Below are 19,683 nucleotides of genomic sequence, written 5' to 3'. Positions count from 1 at the left end.
GACGGCTGGCGTGAGTGAGTGAGTCTGTTTCTATTAACTTGCCGTTTTTAAGTAATTTCTCTCCTACTTTTATTCATAATTTAGTAGTAAATGAGTCGAACATTTAGCTATAAATGCTAATACGTTAGTGTTGCGTTTAGCAAACGAGCTAACTAACCATTTAACTTTTTTCTTAGTAATATTTAGTTAACGTTAAATACAGATGTCGTTAATGTGGCAGCAAGTTGCAACGTTAACTATCCTTAAAAATAAAGCCGAACTTCGCCGTATGAGCAGAAATGGCATTCAATAGGATTAAATATTCTGTAAGACGTTTCAAATCATCTACGTTAGCAAGTTGGTGTAAAGTGTCACTAAATTTCAGAAGACAGTGGTCAGCTGAACTGAATAGATAACGTTCAGCAGCCCCTGATATGACTGCCATTCAGTCTGACATTGACACACCCTCTGTAAATAACTTGTATGTTTGTTTGTTTGTGTTTTCCAGGCTTTAACTTACTGTCAGATTGGTGCTGTGAAGAGCGGAGGAGCCATGCCTTTCCTCCACGGGTTCAGACGGATCATTTATGAGTATCAGCCGCTGGTGGACGCTGTGATGTGTGTTTTTGGCCTGGAGGAAGGTGATGGTGGTCACGTGGACAGGTAACGCAAAAGCCATAGTATTATTTGATTAAAGCTCCTGTAAGGAGTTTTTATCTGGTTATGAAACAGACCTTAATTAATACTGATGCCTCTATATGACATGCAAAGGCAAACAAGATCATCAGGAAGAAGACTGAATATATCTTTATAGTTTTTTATGCCTTTAACCGCTGTTGGGGGGTAGGTGTCAGAAGAGGCTTTGTGCTTCCAAATCTGCAATTTTTAACAGTCTTTATACAGATTATAACAGTCTGGAATTAATTCTGATTACTTTATATGACCTACAAAAGTAAACCAGACCATCAGCGACAAGATTGATTATTTCTATATAGTTATTTTAAATGCGTGAAACCGCTGGTGGGGGGTAGGTGTCAGACGCTGCCTTTGTTTACATTTTCCGGGGCAAAAATTGAAAGTGAGTGATACATATGACAAAAGTAGTAAAAAGTAGGATGTGTTTTTCGTTAAAACCACCACTTAAGCATGTACAGGACAAAATCAGATAAGAGAGATACAGAGATGAGAGATACGGCTTTGTCCACAGGGGGCGCCAAAGTCAAACCAAACTGAAAGTTCCTCACAGCAGCTTTAATTTAAATGTTCACTTTTTTCTTGCAGTTTGTTTTACTCAAACTAATATGTAGAAACCACTTCCAGTAAAAGTTGGAAATAATACAATCTCTGGTGTCATGAAGTTTGAATGAAACAATGCTTCTATCTGCTCTTATATCCAGGGGCCGCAGCCCTGAGGAAGAGGCTGTTCTTTGTAGCTCTCTGGTGGAGCTTCTGGAGCGGGAGTCCCAGTCTGAAGTGTTCCTGGAAGGCATCAGCTACGCTCTGTTTAAGATGGCAGAACGGGGACTGGTGTACGCAGCTGAAATCCTTCTACGCTATGGAGCTGATATAAACTTTGAAGGTGAGACATTAAATACACTGCACAAAAATGTACATTTAAAAACAGTGTACGCTGTAAAATTGCTAAAGCCCCTAATATAGGAGTAACCTGCCAGAGACACCATCCATCCATTATCTATACCGCTTATCCTGTTCGGGGTTGCGGGGGGCTGGAGCCTATCCAAGCTGTCATTGGGCGAGAGATGGGGTACACCCTGGATTGGTCGCCAGTCAATCACAGGCACAGACAAATAGAGACGGACAACCTTTCATGCTCACACCCACACCTATGGGCAATTTAAAGTCACCAATTAACCTGACAAGCATGTCTTTGGACTGTGGGAGGAAGCCGGAGAACCAGGATGGAACCCACGCATGCACAGGGAGAACATGGCAAAAAAAGCTAACCACTGCACCACCGTGCCGCCCCCACAAATTTATTTATATTTGTTACTCTGGCTATTGCACACATTCCACTTGTCCTACAGTCCATCATGCATAATGCAGAGTTCCGTATAGTCAGAGCCAACACAGGCTTATTTTTACATTCTGCCCTAAGCTCATTTAAACAATCAACGTGATTATTTTAAACACATTGTGTCCTTTTTGCAGATGAATCGCAGCACATTCAGTAAATGTGTTTGCTTTGTCACCCTTCTCCTATTTAGACTTTTTTTCCTGCCACAGCAGGCACATACTTATTAGGGAATAGACCTTGAGAACCAATTACTCTGGAAGATGACAACATAATTAAAAGAATTTGAGCCTGCATAAAGTTGTTTAATTCAAAGGAAATGTTTGTGTTGTGTTGACAAGAAACTAGCCTTTTGAATCCTCTTAGCACCCCTTTTCATGTGCGGCTGTGGGTCCAATATTTCATAAATGTATGAGAACATCTAATGACGGACTGTACTTAACATAAGCAGAGCTGTCATTTAAATGTTATACACAAGGAAGCGCATGCTGTATATAAATGGAGCGAGTTGTCATGCGTATACACTTAGCAGAATAAATCTGCCTTGTGCAAATTGCTTTTGAAAGTGCAGAAAGTCTGGCTGCTGTGATGAAACCTGCCAGGGCTCATCCACACTCTGCTGCGGTGACCTCTTGTGCTAGTAAAAAATGTCTCTCCCCAGGGACGTAATTAGTGGATCCTGGCAGAGGCTGCTTCATTCATCTTTCACTTTTCTTGAACGCCTCTTTCCAGAAAGTTAACGCTGACAAATGCTCCCTCATAGCATACAAAATCTTTTTTAGGTATTTGCCATCGCGTGTCTTTATGTTAAGAATTCGCAAGCTTGTGCCAAATATCAGTCAGGCACATTGATTAGATATAACTGTCTGTATTATTATCCACTTTAAAAGTGGATTGCTGCCAGCTGCAGGGAATGAGAGAGCCTCACTCGTGGCAGCACGCACACATGCTGCTTTTGAAACACTCGTTATATACAGAAAACACAAGCTCATATAGAGATGTGATATCATGAGATGTGTTGTTTGTTTCCCTTATAGCATTTCTGTTTCTGTTCAGCTCTGAACTGTTGAACTGCTTGTGTGTTGCAGTGATTGTATGTCTGCTGTTCTTTATATCATATGTTAAAGTCGTTATTTGATTGTTTAGTTGTGAGTTTGATTCAGCGAGTCATTTTAACGTTTCTGTATTTGTTTGTGCTTTCTCTTTGTGTTATGCAATTCTGTCAGATTCTGTAGATTTTTTCGACGGCCAATTTGGACGTTAATATTCCAGAATTCATCAGACATGTGCTTTAAACAGCCATATATCCCTAATTAATTAATTAATTAAATCAACATGAATGAATACATTAGACAGCATCCTCAATGTGTGTCTTTGCATTTCATTAACGTTGAATAAATTAACTTCAAAATAAGCTACATGAAGAAGCCAATAGGTCTAAAAAAACAAGAAAGAAAAAAAAGCAATCTTTGCCAGCTTTGCCCAGTCAGAGTAGATTTACCCAAAGTCCGGATGATGGTTCCACAGGCCGAGTGGAATGTCTACCTGCCATAACCACGCAGTGCTGTCTTCATCGGCACTGCATCTGGCAGAGTACCCAAATGCAAATGACGAGTCACACTGTGCCTTTGTCCGTCTCCACCTGTCCATCTCTTTAGTTTTTAACAGTGAAGGCAGAGGCTGTATACGTTTATATTTAGTTCTCTTGGCAACACGTCCTTTAATGAACCCAACAGCCTATTAAATACTTATTTTTTAATTATTATTTTATTTGGTATATTTTTCCACTGGACATTTTGGCCGTTAATATCTTTACCTGCTGGACAGCTGCACGTGATACCGAAGAAAATGTGGTGTTGTCAGAAATCTTAATCTGTCTGGTATAATTTTTCATCTCCGTGTTCAAAACTCAACTTGCTTAACATGAACATGTTGTCTACTCTACAGACCCGGTGTCTTACTACAATCCTCTGCACATCGCAGTTTTGAGGAACAGGCCGAACATGGTGAGGCAGCTGGTCGGGCACGGAGCTGACATTGAAAAGCGAGACAGGGTGAGGCAACTGTCGTACTTCTATTTACTCCCTCTCTTGTTGTTTTGGTATTCCTTTGTTTTCTTAGCATTTTGAGGTCATCATACACGTGTTACTTTTTAGATCCATGAGAGCAGTCCTTTGGATCTGGCCAGCGAGGAGTCAGAGAGGCTCCCCTGCCTGCTCACACTGCTGGACCTGGGTGCTGACGTGAACGCGAGAGATAAACGTGGTAAATTTACACTGCGTAGTCTATTTTAGAAATATTAATTCTTTCACCCATTCTGTCTTTCTAAAAACTGATTGCTTTTGTCTTTCCTCCTGAAGACAAAACGCCTTTACTCCACGCCTTGGCGAGCAGCGACGGCCTCACGGTGCACAACACAGAGAACATCCAGCTTCTGCTCGAGAGAGGTACCACCTATAAAACACACTGTATCTTACTTTACCCTCTCAAACAGACTCAAGGTTAAACCTCTGCGATCCTAAACTTGTGTTAGTATGCATATCTGTCCACCTGTATGCATTTTGAGATCAAAGTCTCAGTTGTTGTCAGGCTGAAATATGCACACACACTTTGAAGCAGGACCGATCCACTGATCCAGGCATGAAGCAGCAGACTGACTGTATTTAAACTGCAGCAGGTGGAGGAGTGAAAGAATGAATTCTAAGCCATCAGTGTACAATAGTATCATTATTCTCCTTTGTTGGCTTGTACTTTAATGTGCACTGTGACTGCAAGTTAGCGTACCCGTGCACGTTTTACACGCCGCACAGAAGGGGGCGATCATCGGCTGCTTCAGTCAGGCTGTTTAAATGAGAAGTTTTGATATAATATATAAAGTTATACAATAAAAAACAACACTGCTGCTGCAAAAAGGCAAGACAGTAATAGTGTAAAACATTATTGTGTTAATAAGTAAATTAATCTGTTTATTTTAGCACATGAAACGCTCTCTGCCTCCTGTTTATTTCTAATGCGACAACTACACACAAGTCTTAAACTGTAACAATGATGCACGATTTCAGTAGTATAGTCAGGAACTACAGTCAGGTCGGATACTTAAAATTAATGTATTGATTTGATTTAATCCGTGATAAATACCTACAGACTAATACATTTTTTTAATCTGCGTTTTAGCCACAAAACCCGCTGTGTAACACGGACTTGGCAGGACATTAGGACCAAACATAAAAAATGTAATGTCCTTTAGATGCTGTGTCCTCATTGCTCTTTTACTGTATGGGTGATCTGCTGCAATTTAAAGAGTTAATGTTACCTGAAGCAAACAGGTTAGAACGAGAAGAGGGAGACTGGAGGGGGGTCATATTATATTCATCACCAACTGAATGCGTAGGATCTGTGATGCGATGCATACAGTGTGTGCTACTGTAACTGCACGGCTTCGTTCTGTGGCTTATCATGCGAAACGTTATGTTTCAAATGTTGACATACACACATTTAACCTCAGCTGAGGAACTATACTACCCGCGGAGGACATCGTCAGGACATAATTAATGAAAGCTTTACAGACGATTTTAAGCCGAATCTCTGAACATAACCTGGTCCCAACCATGTTGCCGAGTAAGTTACCATGGTGATCTAGCCAGGTTAAAAGAGAGCCAGCTTCGTGCCACAGAAAACCCATGGTTGAGGCTCAACAGACCCGGCTAAGTCTCTAATCTCACTTTGTCGTACACCCCTCAGGTCTGCTCTTTTGAGTTATTTCAGCCAGTGTATCCCGTCTTACAAAAGCCATAACCTGAATATTTAAATTCAAAGATCCTACTGTTCATTAAAAGGCAACAGCAAAGCAGCATCTTACACATGCATCTATTTATAATCTGTCAATAATATTGGAAAAGCAGTGGAAGATGTTATATTTAATTTAACAAAGAATGCACACTACCGCATCTGTCAGATTGACTAAATCATTTGCTTTTCAAATAGTTGAATGAAGCATTAATTTTCTATTGATTTCTGTCCATTTAAGAACATCTGCCGTGAGTATTCAACAATCTGAGAGGATAGACTAAGATTAGCTTAACATCATTTGTACATCATGGGGGAAAGACTCAGATATTATAACTCAGAATTGGGCAAAAGATGTTGACTCTCGTTTGGTGTAGAATGCACACCACAGGGGGGCGCTGGTTTAGCTCAGGTTGATGGAGTGCCCACCCCATGTGCAGAGGCTACAGTCCTCACTGCAGAGGCCCAGCATGCTGCATGTCATCCCTGCTCTCTCCTACCAGTATTTCCTGTCTCTCTTCAGTCATATCATAATACAGGCAAAATGGCCAAAAGATACTCTAGAAAATAACCCTGATGATGTCGTTGGAGGTTAACTCGTTTTAAGAAAGACTTTAAGAAAAAAGCCTTAATTAGAAACTGTGGTTATGGAGTTGAAAGACATGAGCCTAGCCCAGAGAGGGCCTAGTGAAAGTTACTTTTGAGTTGCATCATGGGACATGTAGGAGCCAATGTTTTTAGAGCTTGAGTTAAAACTAAAAGGCAGGATATCTTCTTCTCTTTTTTTATCTGCAATAATCTCAAAGCTTTATGGATAAACAATATTAAATATCCCTTTAATATGAGATTATTTCAAAAGAAGTAACCAGTAAGTAGTGAGTAGTTTTGTCAATTATCAAATGATTAATTCATATTATTAAATGTTATCTATTGACGAGTTGTTTTATCATTTCATTTACGCTGTGGCACATGTGCTCTAATGTGCATGTTACATTAGTCGACGTTTTTGATCAAACTGAATGATGCTCACTTCTCTGCAGGTGCTGACGTTAATGCTGCCACTGTAGACGGTGAAACCGTCGAGTCGTCACTGGTGTTTCTGGTGAAGGAGGCTCTGGAGGCCAGCGTGGAGGACGCCGCTGAGATCGGTAACTTCTGCTTGAAAGCCACACGGCTGCTGCTGGCCCACGGCTTGGACCCCAGCTGCTGTCTGAACGAGGACGGCGAGCCCTCGCTGACGCAGACCAGCCTGGAGCACTTTGACCTGTTCTTCCCTCTGGCTGTGCTCCTGATCCAGAGCGGAGCCTCTTTGGTTTGCTCCTGTCACGGCGACCCCTGCTGGTCATTTTACAACCTCCTGTTCCAGCGGCTCCACGCAGCCCTGCTGCAGTGCTCTGATCAAAGCCACGGCACCGAGCTCCTGGAGCAAGCCGAGGTGTTGCTCGACTTAGCGAGGGTTGACGTCCCCTCGCTGCATCTGCCTCCCAGGCTGGAGCTCCCTGTGCCCGGTCAGGACCCTCACCCCTACGCTCAGGCTCTGGTAGACCTGCACAACCGTGCAATAGAGCGTGATGCAAGCCCTCCTGCTCTGCGATGTCTTTGCAGGGCGTTCTTAAGGAGCCACCTACAGCCTTGGCCCCTGGAAGACAGAGTGAAAGCTTTGCCATTACCAGACAGAATGAAAGACTTTCTTCTTCCTGAGCACACATATACCCCCATACCTGGCTGGGACCGCTTCAGGCCCCAACAAAGCCAGCACTGACGATCTAAAATTGTAAGACTGAACAGGCCTGGAAAAATGTGTGTAAATGTCTGAGCATTCAACCATAACTAATCCCAACTGTAACGAACCACTGAGGCCTTTGTTAAATTATAACAGTGTCATGTCTGTGCCAAATATACAGACACGTGTGTGTATGTTTACAGATTAGCATTTAAGTTGTTTACTCTGTAATGATTACAGCTGCTGTACAGTCGAGTGAACCATATCAATGTGCAAACAAAGTTGCTGTACAAAACAAAGGCCACCAGATGGCAGTGTTGCTCTTGCCTATCTGAAAACTGCTCAGATGTCGGGGTCAAAGATTTAGTTATTCATTCACAGTGCAGCCTATTACAGCTGTTCCAGCGCAGCAGGCAACATCTATATTTTATCTGCTCAACGTGATGGTGGTGTATTGTGAAATATGCGTATCTTCACATTTAACATGAAGGTGCACCATTAAAACAATCATGTGTCTCGCTATCAGAGTCCCGACAGCCTGTTATTTTCTTCTACATGACATTATTTAATGTTTTTGTAACATATTACTGCTTGTGTCTGACCAGGTAGTGGCAGTGCAGTGCTGGGTATGACTCCTTATAAGTCAAAGGCTACCTGTTATTTGGGAATAAATGGTGCTAGAAATGTAACTCATGGTTGTGTTCGTGCACCAAACATCAATTGAGTAATTGCTAAAATAAAGAAGCAGGAATATAAAGCTGCAGCGCGACAGGAAGAGTGAGCCGGTGGATGGTTTGACGTGGTTGTGCTGTGACATAATGTGGCTGCAGTAGCTGCTGGTGTGGAAAGTTTTACGAAGCATTCTTAATGCTTATGTTTAAATTCAGATGAATTTAGGGCCCCTTCCCTTTTTATTTTTTAAAGCTCCCTCACACGCACGCAACCCTCTCTGCACAGTCTTTGGTTAAAAACAAGGAGGGCCTTAAAGGAAAATACTATGATAGTAAGGCAACACCATACTATGTGTACATATGTGTTTGCGTCCATGCGTGTGTGACGGGCAAACTAAATAGGACATTGTGTTACACAACTAACCCCTTCCTGACATTGCTGGAGCTGGAGTGGCTCCAAGGCTTGCAAGCGCTCCAGCTCCTCTTGGTTATCTAGGTCACAGCCTCTGAGGAGAAGAGCCTCAGCAGCAGCAGCGGCAGCAGCAGCCCTGCATGACACACGCTTCACTCTCCTGTCTGTCTGAATCTCTTGACAAAACCTCAACACTGGCCCTGGTCGAATAAGAGAGGGAAGGAGGGAGGGAGGGAGGGAGAGGGAGGCAGAGCAGTGAGGGGGAAAAAAAAGTTACAGGCACGGCATAGGTGGAACGGTTGCGGGAGCACTCATGGAGGACACATGGAAATGGAAATGGTAACGTTGGATTACATTTATACAATACACAAGCTGTAGGAGCATAATCCACCCGAGCAACAATCACAACGCCAGGAAAAAAAACAGCCTTCTTCCATAAGAGTCCAATCCCTGCTTGTAGAAGGCGATAGAATAGAGATAGTGGGGGGAGGGCTAAGCCAGAACACTCTCCATCCAGCCTTTATTGGAAAACAGTGCGAGTGAAGCTCGGTACTGAAATTAGTTATTGATCTATTCTCTCCCTGAAGCCCATGGGTCTTTCCCACCACACCTGCTCATTCTCTCACAGCCTTTTCTTTCACCACAACACACTGCTTCTCTCAGCCCCGGCTTCAAGCGTCTGCTTGTTTTGTAGTTCTTTTATTTTCTGCAAATTATCGCTCGGCACAGAGAAGCTTTTCAAAATAAGATCCTAATCAGAAAGTTTGATCTAGAAAACTTGAAATCTGAATCGGGCACTTTTACATGTCAACAATACACACACAATTATTACACGATGGACCTTTAGCTTTATGTAATGAAGCGGTTACATAACATGCTTTGTATGTTGTCCTTTTTATTCTTTATTTCAAGCAGTTATTTCTTTAGATAATCTCTTTTCCATGTTTCATTTTCCATTCTTCATGGTCTTAACCGGCCCCTGACATCATTCGGACCATCTTTAGCTCTGTAGACTTGTTAATATAGAAGCTTGAAACTTGTCATACTTGAGAAGAAGTGCAGCACAAGGACATTTAAAGACACATAGTGGAGTAGATGTTTTGAAGGATAAACCAACAGAAATTCTCAACTCGATTGTGTTTGATATGAATTCTTAAAGGTAAGAGGTACAGGGCTCTTGAGTATGATCAAAATGACCTACTGCAATGAACATATATTCACCAAGCCTCGAACACGGAGGAGAACTGCATTTGAAGGACAACAGTTTTAATTTGAAATCCATTGAAACATTTTCAAAATAAGGCTGTTTTTTATTCGATTCTTTGTTTTGTTCAGCTTGCTGGCTGAGTTCATGGTCTGGCCCCAAACTTTCAAGTAGCTATTACTCTAGATAATCACTTTTCCATGTTTCATTCTCTCTTCTCCGTTGTCTTTAAGTGTTCCTGACACCATCTATTCTCTTCCAACCATCTTCAGCACTGCCGGCTCATTCGGAGGCTTGAATCGTGTCTTACTTTAAAAAAAGAAAATGCAGCACAAGGACATTTACTAACACATAACTGAGTGGACGTTTTAATGGATAAAAACATAGAAATTAAAAAATGAAGCGATTTTAACTTGAACCAAATTTACTATAAAAGTAAGAGGTACAAGAGGAGGATAAAAATGAAATACCACAATGTGCATATGTTGCCTGAACATTGAACCACTTTTCTGAGCTTTTTTTTAAATGTTTGTTGAAGTCTCAATCAGTCCCTGATTGAGACCCCGCTGCAGACTTTGTTAAAGTAATAATCTCAAAGATTTTCATGTAAATAAATGCCTGTTGAGTCACTATCTATCGCCGAATGAGGGAACACAATGGTGATTGAGCCTATGGCCCACTGATGAAAGCCTTTGCATTTGCAGTATATAGTATTATTACAGACTGGGTGTCTGTGTGGACATTCATGGGAAAAATCGCAAGTGGCGCCCAGTTAGTGACGTGTTTTCCATCACCCAGCAGTGGTTGGTCTGCCAGAGAGGGTAGGCGGAGCTAAGCGGCTGCTTTTCCGCTCTCTGCAGGTGTTGCGAGTAAACAGTAATCTACTATGGCTGAACAAACAAAGAAAAGATCGATGACTACAGATACAACTTCAACAAGAAGTGAAAATCCAAAGAAAAAGAAACAAACTCGACGCTCAGATGAAGCAAACAGTCTAAAAAGAAAAGCGACCGTCAATCAAGAGTTACAATCGGAGCCAACCGTGGACGTCACACATGCAACACTGTCTGGATTAGAGATGGCAGTTATCGGTCACTGCAGTGATCCTGATCTCAAAATCTTGTTCTGCTGCAAGATTCGTTCATTACACTCGTTCGCGAAGTTGTTCAGTGACATTTCCGGTCTACCTGTAACTCACTCACTCCTTCCTCACTCTCACTTGCTCATGAATGATGACGGCTCCCATTGCATTTACTGGTCTACTCATAAAATCATCACGATATAACAATTACTTGGCCCAACTTGTCCATTACAAAACCTTCTGACCTTCTAATGTCTGTTTGTTAATAAATAAACATAGTTTAGTTTGTGTTCATCTGTCAGTGGTTCGAACGTTTTGGCTTTGTATGCACGCCTGAAATACTTCCGCCCCACTTAGATTCGTAATCGAGTCGCATTGTTCACGAGGACCATTCTCGTTCAGTGGACGAGTGAGAGAATGAGAGAGAGACACATTCTGTCTAGCCATGCATTCCGCAGTTCTAACCACCAATGACATGGTCATTTGATAAATACAGCCCTCCTCCAAAAGGCTATTTGCGCGTGCTAACATCAATGGGTATGTCCGAAACCACATCATACTAATCATACTAACCGTGATGTCAAATTGAGTATGTCATGCGTTCCCATCTCATAGTATGCAATTTTGTGTATGCGAGAAATGCCTGGATGTATACTAGATCGGCCTGGTTGTTTGAGTATGAGACGGGAGCTCACTGGTTGTACTCAACCGCCCCAAAATGCATTGCAGCTATTCAGCTCCTACTATGGCGGAGATGGACAGGAGATCAGACCGGGCATACGTAAAAAAAAGATTAAGTCACGTGATACGGAGAAGACGGCTCTGAGTATGATGCGAAAGGGCATCCTAATAGTCGGGTTAGTAGGCAGTATGCAATATATACTGTTTGAGTATGTAGTAGGCAGTATGTAGTAGGCAGTATGTTAGTATGCGGTTTCGGTTACAGCCAATCAGTCTGGTTTCTAAAAGGAAGAAGGAAGGGATTGGGAAGCCGTGAGCAGAGCAGAGTGAACGACAGGAACAAATCAATGCGTGGAATTGAACGGATCTGTACACTAAAAAGATTAGTTATTTTTGAACGAATCGTTCAAAACTGCTGGATAGCTTTGAAGTGTGCTCCTACAATTACTGTTTATCGCCATAGGTGCCACCAAAGAGAACGAAACCGATATCTTTGAGATTACCACTTTAATAAAGACATAGATGAGTAGATGTTTTAAAGGATTAACCTACACAAATTAAAATATAAAGTGACTCAAACTACAACCAAATCTAAATGACATTATAAAAGTAAGCGATTCAAGGCTGTTCAGGTGGATGAAAACTAACTACCTTAGTGTTGCCCGAGCATTAATACTGGAGAGTAAATCTACTTTTTAAATACTCCTGGACGACAAAGATTTTCAATTAGTCATTTCTTTACATCATCTGTTATTCCAGCTTTTATTCTCGATTCATCAACCAACCTTTGGACCGTCTTCAGCTCTGTAGACTTCGTTAATATTGAAGCTTGAGTCCTGTCATACTTGAAAAGAACAAAATGCAGCACAAGGACACTTAATAACACATTTTTTAGACGCTTTAAAGGATGAACTCAGAGAAATTACACAATGAAGTGAGTGAGTTCAAATTAGATCTCACGTTACTGATATTCATAAAAGTTACAAGGCTCTTTAGGGGGGATAAAAATGAACTTCTGCATTGTACATCTGTTGTGTGAACATAAAACATGGAGAATAAATCAAATCATACATTTGGACGACAACAGCTTTAATTTGAAATTCACTGGAATGGTTTGTCTGGCCTCAACCTTTCAAGTGCCTGTTCCTTCTTATAATCTCTCTTCCATGTTTTTATTCCCTGTTCTTTGCGGTCTTCGCTAGTCCCTGACACCATCTTTTTTCTGTTGGACCTTCTTCAGCACTGTTAACTCGATAATATGACGGCTTGAAAAGAACAAAACTCAGTACAAGGACGTTTAGATTTGATGGATAAGCCCACAAAAATGAAACCATGAAGTGACTCAAACTACATTTTTTGGAAATAATTAATATAAGGCAGAGGAACAAGGCTCTTCAGGAGGATAAAAAAAACTAATGCTGCATTGTGCATCTGTTGCCTGAACATTATACATGGACAGAAAATACATTTGGACGACAACAGCTTTAGTTTACTTTGTTTGTTTTGTTCAGCTTGTTGAGTTCATAGTATGGCCCTAAACTTTCAAGTAGCTATTATTGTATATAATCACTTGGCCATGTTTCATTCTCCATTCTCTGTTGTCCTTTGGTGTCCCTGACACCATCTTTTCTTTTCCAACCATCTTCAGCACTGCAGACTCGTTACTATGGAAGACGCTTGAAAGGTGTCATACAAGTACAAAATGCAGCACGAGGACATTTAATAACACATTTGTGAGTAGATGTTTTGAAAGATAAACAAACAGAAATCCACCATCAACTTTAACTAGAACCAAATTTACAATAAAAGTTAGAGGTGCAAGGTTCTTGAGGAGGATAAAAATGAACTACCACAATGTACATATGTTGCCTAAGCGTTTGTCCTGGAGAGTGAAGCCACTTTTTAAATTAATTTCAATCAGTCATTTCTTTACATCATCTCTTTTCCAAGCTTATATTGTTTATCTAGCTGTCTCCCAATTCAGGGGCTGCATCCTTTGATGGACGTATTTGAAGGCCGATTGCGTCACAGCTGCCCGTCAAAGGCTGCCCCATTTCCAAGGTTTCTTCAGATGCGTCCTCCTTTTACCAGGCCGCGAAAGATCCATTGAGTGCATCCTAGCTAGCGATACAAATGTTAAAGGGCCAGTTTGCCGATATTCAACCTCTGTCCTATCATGCTATTATGGGGAGCTAATGCTAATATGGTAGGGAAAAAATGCAATTTTGCTCTGTGCCTTTGGAGGACGCTATACACTTCTCCAATGGCCCTGGAAAACCTCCGCCAGACGACGTAAAATGCGTCATCTGGCGGAGGCCAGGGAGCTCGCTAAACTACACTTCTTCAATCTAGGACGCCCGCCTCTGATGTCATGTCTCTTTCAAAATTGTCAGGTTTGAAATGTAGACTGCAGACCCGAAGATTGTTTAGATGAACCACCGGTATATTCTCGTTGTGTTTCAGATTCTGTACCGCTCTGAGCCATAGCCTGCAGGGAAAACGGTATTTCACTCCAGCATCTCTCACTGGGCCGTTCCTTTCAGAGGGAGGGGCGCAATGCACGCTGGGTGTTGTGGGAATGTAGAATGGGCGAAACCACGAGCTGTTTGTACAACTTTCTCCACAGCTATGGCGCCAATTTCAAATATTATTGCGTCTATCAATTACACCAGCTTTCACTGACAGTGGCTTTTTCCAGGGAAGAATTGCTCCTTTAAAAGGAGAAAGGAGCCTTATAACTTCTAATTAAAATAACAGGTTAAGTTACGTGATGTTAGTTATGTTAGCTTGTTAGCCCGCTAGCTACCTGTTGCTAGGCGACAGGAGCGACACTTTGTACAAGGGTAAGGACAGGAACAGCTGGTGACGCAAACAGGAAATCCTCTGTAGACCAGAACGTCTCATTTCAGGTCGGTCTTAGCGGTCTACGCAGGCTACGGATGACTTCATAGCCCTCGTCCTTCGAAGGATGCCTCCCCTGATTTGAGACACAGCTTTTGTTGTAGTCTTAACAAGGTCCCTGACATCATCTCTTCTGTTTGGATCATCTTCAGCACTGCAAACTCGATAAGGAAGCTTGAATCGTGTCATACTTGAAATGAACAAAACACAGCACAAGGACATTTAATAACACATAGTGGAGAAGATATTTTGAAGAATAAACCATAAAGTTACTCACTACAACCAAACCTACTGACATGAAATTAGACGACAGCAGTTTTAATTTGAAGTCCAGTGTAATGATTTCAAAATAAGCGTGTTTCTTTCTCATCCAGCTTGTTGGCTGAGTTCCTCGTCTGTTCCTAACCTTTTCATTCACCACCACCACGTCACCAACTGAAAGACATTGTGGTTTCTTCCAGGCCTTTTCTTCGTCTATTGAACGCAGCCTGAGCAGAATGTGCATCTCCTTGTCTTTCACTAGACATTGTCTAGACACGGGATAATTGCAGACATCACTGAACACTCAGCTGCTGCCTGAAGCCTCATGGGAGTCGAGGTGGACTTTGGAGGGAAATGTCCAGCAGTCAGTCAGCGAGGGGGGGGGTCACACACACACACACATGTACACACGCCCCCTTCAGATTGCGTGTTTATGTGTGTGTGTTTTACTGTATGTGTTTGCTGGTGTGACGTTTAGTGTGGGAGAGAGAGAGAAGGAAAGAGAGCGCAGACGCTGAAACACACAGTGCTCATAACCGCAGATGTGGTGACTTCATCAGGAGAAAATGTTCCCCGTCCTTCTGCTCCGCTCGTGTTGATGGAGCTCTCACAAATTAATGGCTGTTAATGCTAAAATTAATGCAAAACAAATTCTCTCTCAACATATTCTGCGCTCATTCTGGCCTATGAACAGTATCTGTTATCTCCTGTAAGATTATTGTTGTTTGGCTCGGACGCTTTTAAGTGTGGAGCTTCGACTGGGTGCAGGGATGTGTGTGCGTGTGTTTGCGTGTGATGAGGACAGGGTGGGGGGGGGTTGGTTGGTCTGTGAGAGATGGTCGCAGGTCGCAGGGTTCACCCCGGGCGCAGGACTAATCTCAGTGGGGGTGGATTGGATGCAGGATAACTGAATCCTGTCGGGGCAGGCCACCTTCTCAGTGTGCTCCAGGTGTCGGTTCCTCCTTTTTTGACTGACGCAGACTGACTGTTATGCTCCCCAGCCTTTGCTGTTTTCACTAAGCTTAATGCTGCAGGATTATACTGACGGCTTTTATATGTTTTTCTGTTTTCTTGTTATCCATTGAGGGAAAATATGTCAAGATTTAGGATCATTGCTTGTTTGAAAATGGAGAGAAACTGTCTTTTTTACAATTACACTACTTTTTTTTATCCTCTTTTATACCATCTTACACACATTTTAGATTTTCTTTTGCATTTTTTACTATATTTACACAGTTTTTTGTTAAGCTGAGGGGCTTCAGTTTTGCTAATCTCTATGGGAGGATAAAAGCCATGACAAATAAAATAACCAAAATGCCAAACACAAGCACACCACACACAAAAACAACAGATTTAAAGCTCCTGTGAGAAACTTTCGGTTTGTGTCAGTTTTAGCGCCCCCTGTGGACAGAATTGATAGATATTTTGTCCACAGATAGATACTTTAAAGCTCCTGTGAGGAGTTTTCCACTGGTTATGAAACAGACTGGAATTCATTCTGATTACTCTATATGACCTACAAAAGCAAATCAGACCATCAGGACAAGACTGATTATTTCTATAAAGTTATTTTAAATGCCTGAAACTGCTGACGGGGGGGGTAGGTGTCAGATGAAGCGATTAACTGCACGTTGCCTTTGTTTACTATTTATATTCAGGGCAAAAATTTAAAGTGAGTGATACATATGACTGTTAAAGAAAGCAGGATGAGATTTGAATCTTTGTTAAAAAACCACCACTGAAGCATTGACTGGACAAAATCAGCAAAGAGATAAGAGGTACGGCTTTTGTCCACAGGGGGCGCCAAAATCAATACAAACCAAAAGTTACTCACAGCAGCTTTAACAAAAAATCTCATCCTGCTTTCTTTAACAGTCATATGTATCACTCACTTTAAATTTTAGCCCTGGAAAATGTAAACAAAGGCAGCATGCAGTTAATCGCTTCATCTGACACCTACCCCCCGCCAGCAGTTTCAGGCATTAAAAATAAGTATATAGAAATAATCGATCTTGTCGCTGATGGTCTGGTTTGCTTTTGTAGCTCATATAGAGTCATCACAATTCTTTTCATTCTGTTTCATAACCAGTGGAAAACTCCTCACAGGAGCTTTATGTAGCCTTTAAAGTTTTATAACCAATATTGTATGGCCAAAATATCAGTTGTATTTGTTCTGTGGTCGACAGGAGACGTCCAGTTATAACAAACATTATCTAACTTTTGTGGTAGACCAGGTGTGTCCTTGTAAACATGTCCTCCTTTAACTGTTTGAGTAGGCCTAGTATATAAACTTAAAACTGTGCTTCTCTGAGGGAGAATAGTGTGGAAAAGTAAGACACTAAAAAGTAGCACTTCCACACGCTTACTCCTATTTTAGAAGCGCACAATTCCACCACCCTCTACATTTGAACAACTGACGCCATTTCACAGAAATCCCAGACAACTGGCGCCTGAGCTCTGCCTCCGAGAAGGACATGATGAATAGGACACACCCTTGGTATGCTAGTGAACGCTAGAATATACGGCCCGCTGCAGTGTTACAGCCTACATTCATTACTCGCTGTAGCTCTTTAGAGTGTCGTTTCTCTGCTTCTCTCTCCTCTGCGCTTCATGCTGCTCGCCTATTTTTAAAAGCCTGAATTTGAGTGAAATGCACTGAGGCACCAGTGAGGCGAGCTGCAGCTCTTTCCAGCGCTGGTTCCTGATCCTCCTCTTTGTTGTGGTCTATGCATGCCTGCTCTGGTCACATGACTGCGTTTCTATGGCAACTCGGGTTTGAGTAATCATTTGCGTTACGACCTTTATTCCCTCGAGGAAAGGGGAGGGGGAGGTTAGACTGAGCCTGTAGAAAGAGGGAGAAAAGACAGGCAGAAGGGGAGCGGCGGAGAAAACAACGGCTGTACAGGGAAATGTTAGCATTTTTTGCCTTTATATTCTCTATTTAATCTTTTTCTCTTCCTGCAGCACACCATCCTCCATCTTTCTTTAATCGGTAGGCGGAAAAAAGAGACGAAAACCCGCCGCTAAACACTGGGCGGTGTGCTGCAGTTTCACCAAAATGTCTTTCGTGTTGTGACTCACTCGGTGAATGAGTTTGGTTGGAGAGGCAGCAGGCATGTATGTTTCATAAGGGCCTGCGCACACACACACACACACACACACACACACACACACACACAGGCACACACGCCTCCCCTTCACTGTGCCACATGTGCAAGTCTCAGCAGAAACACTCTGTATGTTCCTGTTTCCTGCTCTCCCGGCTGCGTTGTCATGGTTACAGAGCTAGTCCACCAAGGCACGCAGCTAGCTCCTCTCTCTCCCTCTTTCTCTCACTCTTTCTGCCCCTCCCTCTCTCCCTCCTTTTCCCTCTTTCACTCCCTTTCTCCCTGTCTCTCTTTCTTCCTCCCTCCCTCCCCCGTCTCTCCCCTTTCCTCTTACTCTCTTTCCTCTCTCTGTCTCTCCCTTTTTCTGTCTGCCTCTCTGTCCCCCTCTTCTCTCACACACTCTATTTCTCTCTAACTCCCTACCTATCTACCTCTTTCTCTCACCCTCTCTTTTTCTCTCCCACTCTTTCTTTCTTTCTTTCCCTCTCTCTTTATCTCTGTCCATCCCTCTGTGTCTCTCTCTCTCAACCCTTTCTCTCTCTCCCCCCCTTTCTCCCCCTCTCTCCCCCTCTCAGTCTTTCTCTCACCCTCTCTTTTTATCTTGCACTCTTTCTCTCTCTCTCTCTCTCTCTCTCCAACCCTATCTCCCTCTCCCCCCTTTCTCCCCCTCTCTGTCTTTCTCTCACCCTCTCTTGTTATCTCCCACTCTTTCTCTCTCTCTCTCCAACCCTATACCACTCTCTCCCCCTCTCTCTGTCTTTCTTTCTTTCCCTCTCTTTCTCTCTCTCTCTCCAACCCTATCTCCCTCTCCCCCCCTTTCTCCCCCCCTCTGTTTTTCTCTCACCCTCTCTTGTTATCTCCCACTCTTTCTCTCTCTCTCTCTCCAACCCTATACCACTCTCTCCCCCTCTCTCTGTCTTTCTTTCTTTCCCTCTCTTTCTCTCTGTCCATCCCTCTCTTTCTCTCTCTCTCACCAACCCTATCTCCCTCTCCCCCCTTTCTTTCCCTCTCTCTTTCTCTCTCTCTCAGTCCTATCTCTCTCTACCCCCCTTTCTCCCCCTCTATGTCTTTCTTTCGCTCTCTCTTTCTCTCTCTCCAAGCCTATCTTTCCCCCCTCTCCCCCCCCACCCTCTCTCTGTCTTTCTTTCCCTCTCTCTATCTTTCTCTCCATCCCTCTCTTTCTCTCTTGCTCCCTCTTTCCCCCTATTTTTCTCTGTCTGTCTTTCTGTCTCTTCCTCCCTCTAACCCTCCTTATTTCCCTCTTTTGTCTCTCTCTCCTACCCACTTTCTCTCTATATCTCTATCTCTCCCTCCCTCTCTCCCTCTCTCCGTCGGGTGATTCAACCCATCAGTTGGGTTGTGTCATCTCATAGATGGAGTTTGTGGCTCCCACATCTCCTAAATGGAGTTTCTCAGTTTGTGCTTGTGTTTGAATTGGATTCTAGTTTGAGAAAGTGTGTGCGTGCTTGTGTGTGTATATGTGTGTGTGTGCGTGTGTGGGTGGGTGGGGTAAATGGGTGGGTTTTGGGGGTGTCTCTTACCAGCAGAGGGGGGATCCAGCATTGACAGGAGGTGGGCTCGACTGGGGGGCTGGTGATAGACACTATGGGGGTTGTGCGGCGGTGCTGCTGGTGGTGGTGGTGGAGGTGCTGCTGGTGCTGGCTGCTTCCAGGTGCCTGCATGCGACTGGGGCTGAATATGAATGAGGGGCCCCGGTTCTCCAGAGATGGCGGCTGGGGAGAGAGCTGCTAAATCCAGAGAGCAGTGGAGCCTGGCTGGTTGAGAGGCCCCCACAAGCTGCTGACAGGAGCTGGAGCTAGCCATCACGTTAATTAGCGTTTTTAC

At 43.0% G+C, this 19,683-nt stretch overlaps 1 protein-coding gene across 1 annotated transcript; it reads left to right on the top strand.

Annotated features, from left to right (window-relative positions):
• On the top strand, nt 1-8,027 carry asb6 (ankyrin repeat and SOCS box containing 6). The gene is made up of 7 exons (XM_069683448.1): nt 1-18; nt 488-642; nt 1,377-1,558; nt 3,959-4,065; nt 4,168-4,276; nt 4,372-4,458; nt 6,838-8,027. Exons 2-7 carry the CDS (start codon nt 533-535, stop codon nt 7,557-7,559), a joined length of 1,317 nt encoding a protein of 438 aa, XP_069539549.1. The 5' UTR covers nt 1-18; nt 488-532; the 3' UTR covers nt 7,560-8,027.
• The last annotated feature ends 11,656 nt before the right edge of the window (nt 8,028-19,683 follow it).

The sequence above is a fragment of the Semicossyphus pulcher genome, unplaced genomic scaffold (assembly GCF_022749685.1).
Source record: "Semicossyphus pulcher isolate SPU_LCO1_2020_fin unplaced genomic scaffold, fSemPul1.0.p SCAF_6, whole genome shotgun sequence".
Lineage (NCBI taxonomy): Eukaryota > Metazoa > Chordata > Actinopteri > Labriformes > Labridae > Semicossyphus > Semicossyphus pulcher.
This window is presented reverse-complemented; position numbering and strand designations above follow the sequence as displayed.

Coding starts and splice junctions, on each gene's coding strand:
- asb6 (XM_069683448.1), top strand. CDS start 533: ATGCCTTTCCTCCACGGGTTCAGACGGATCATTTATGAGTATCAGCCG. Junction 4,066..4,167: donor ACATTGAAAAGCGAGACAGG/GTGAGGCAACTG, acceptor GTTACTTTTTAG/ATCCATGAGAGCAGTCCTTT. Junction 4,277..4,371: donor GAACGCGAGAGATAAACGTG/GTAAATTTACAC, acceptor TTCCTCCTGAAG/ACAAAACGCCTTTACTCCAC.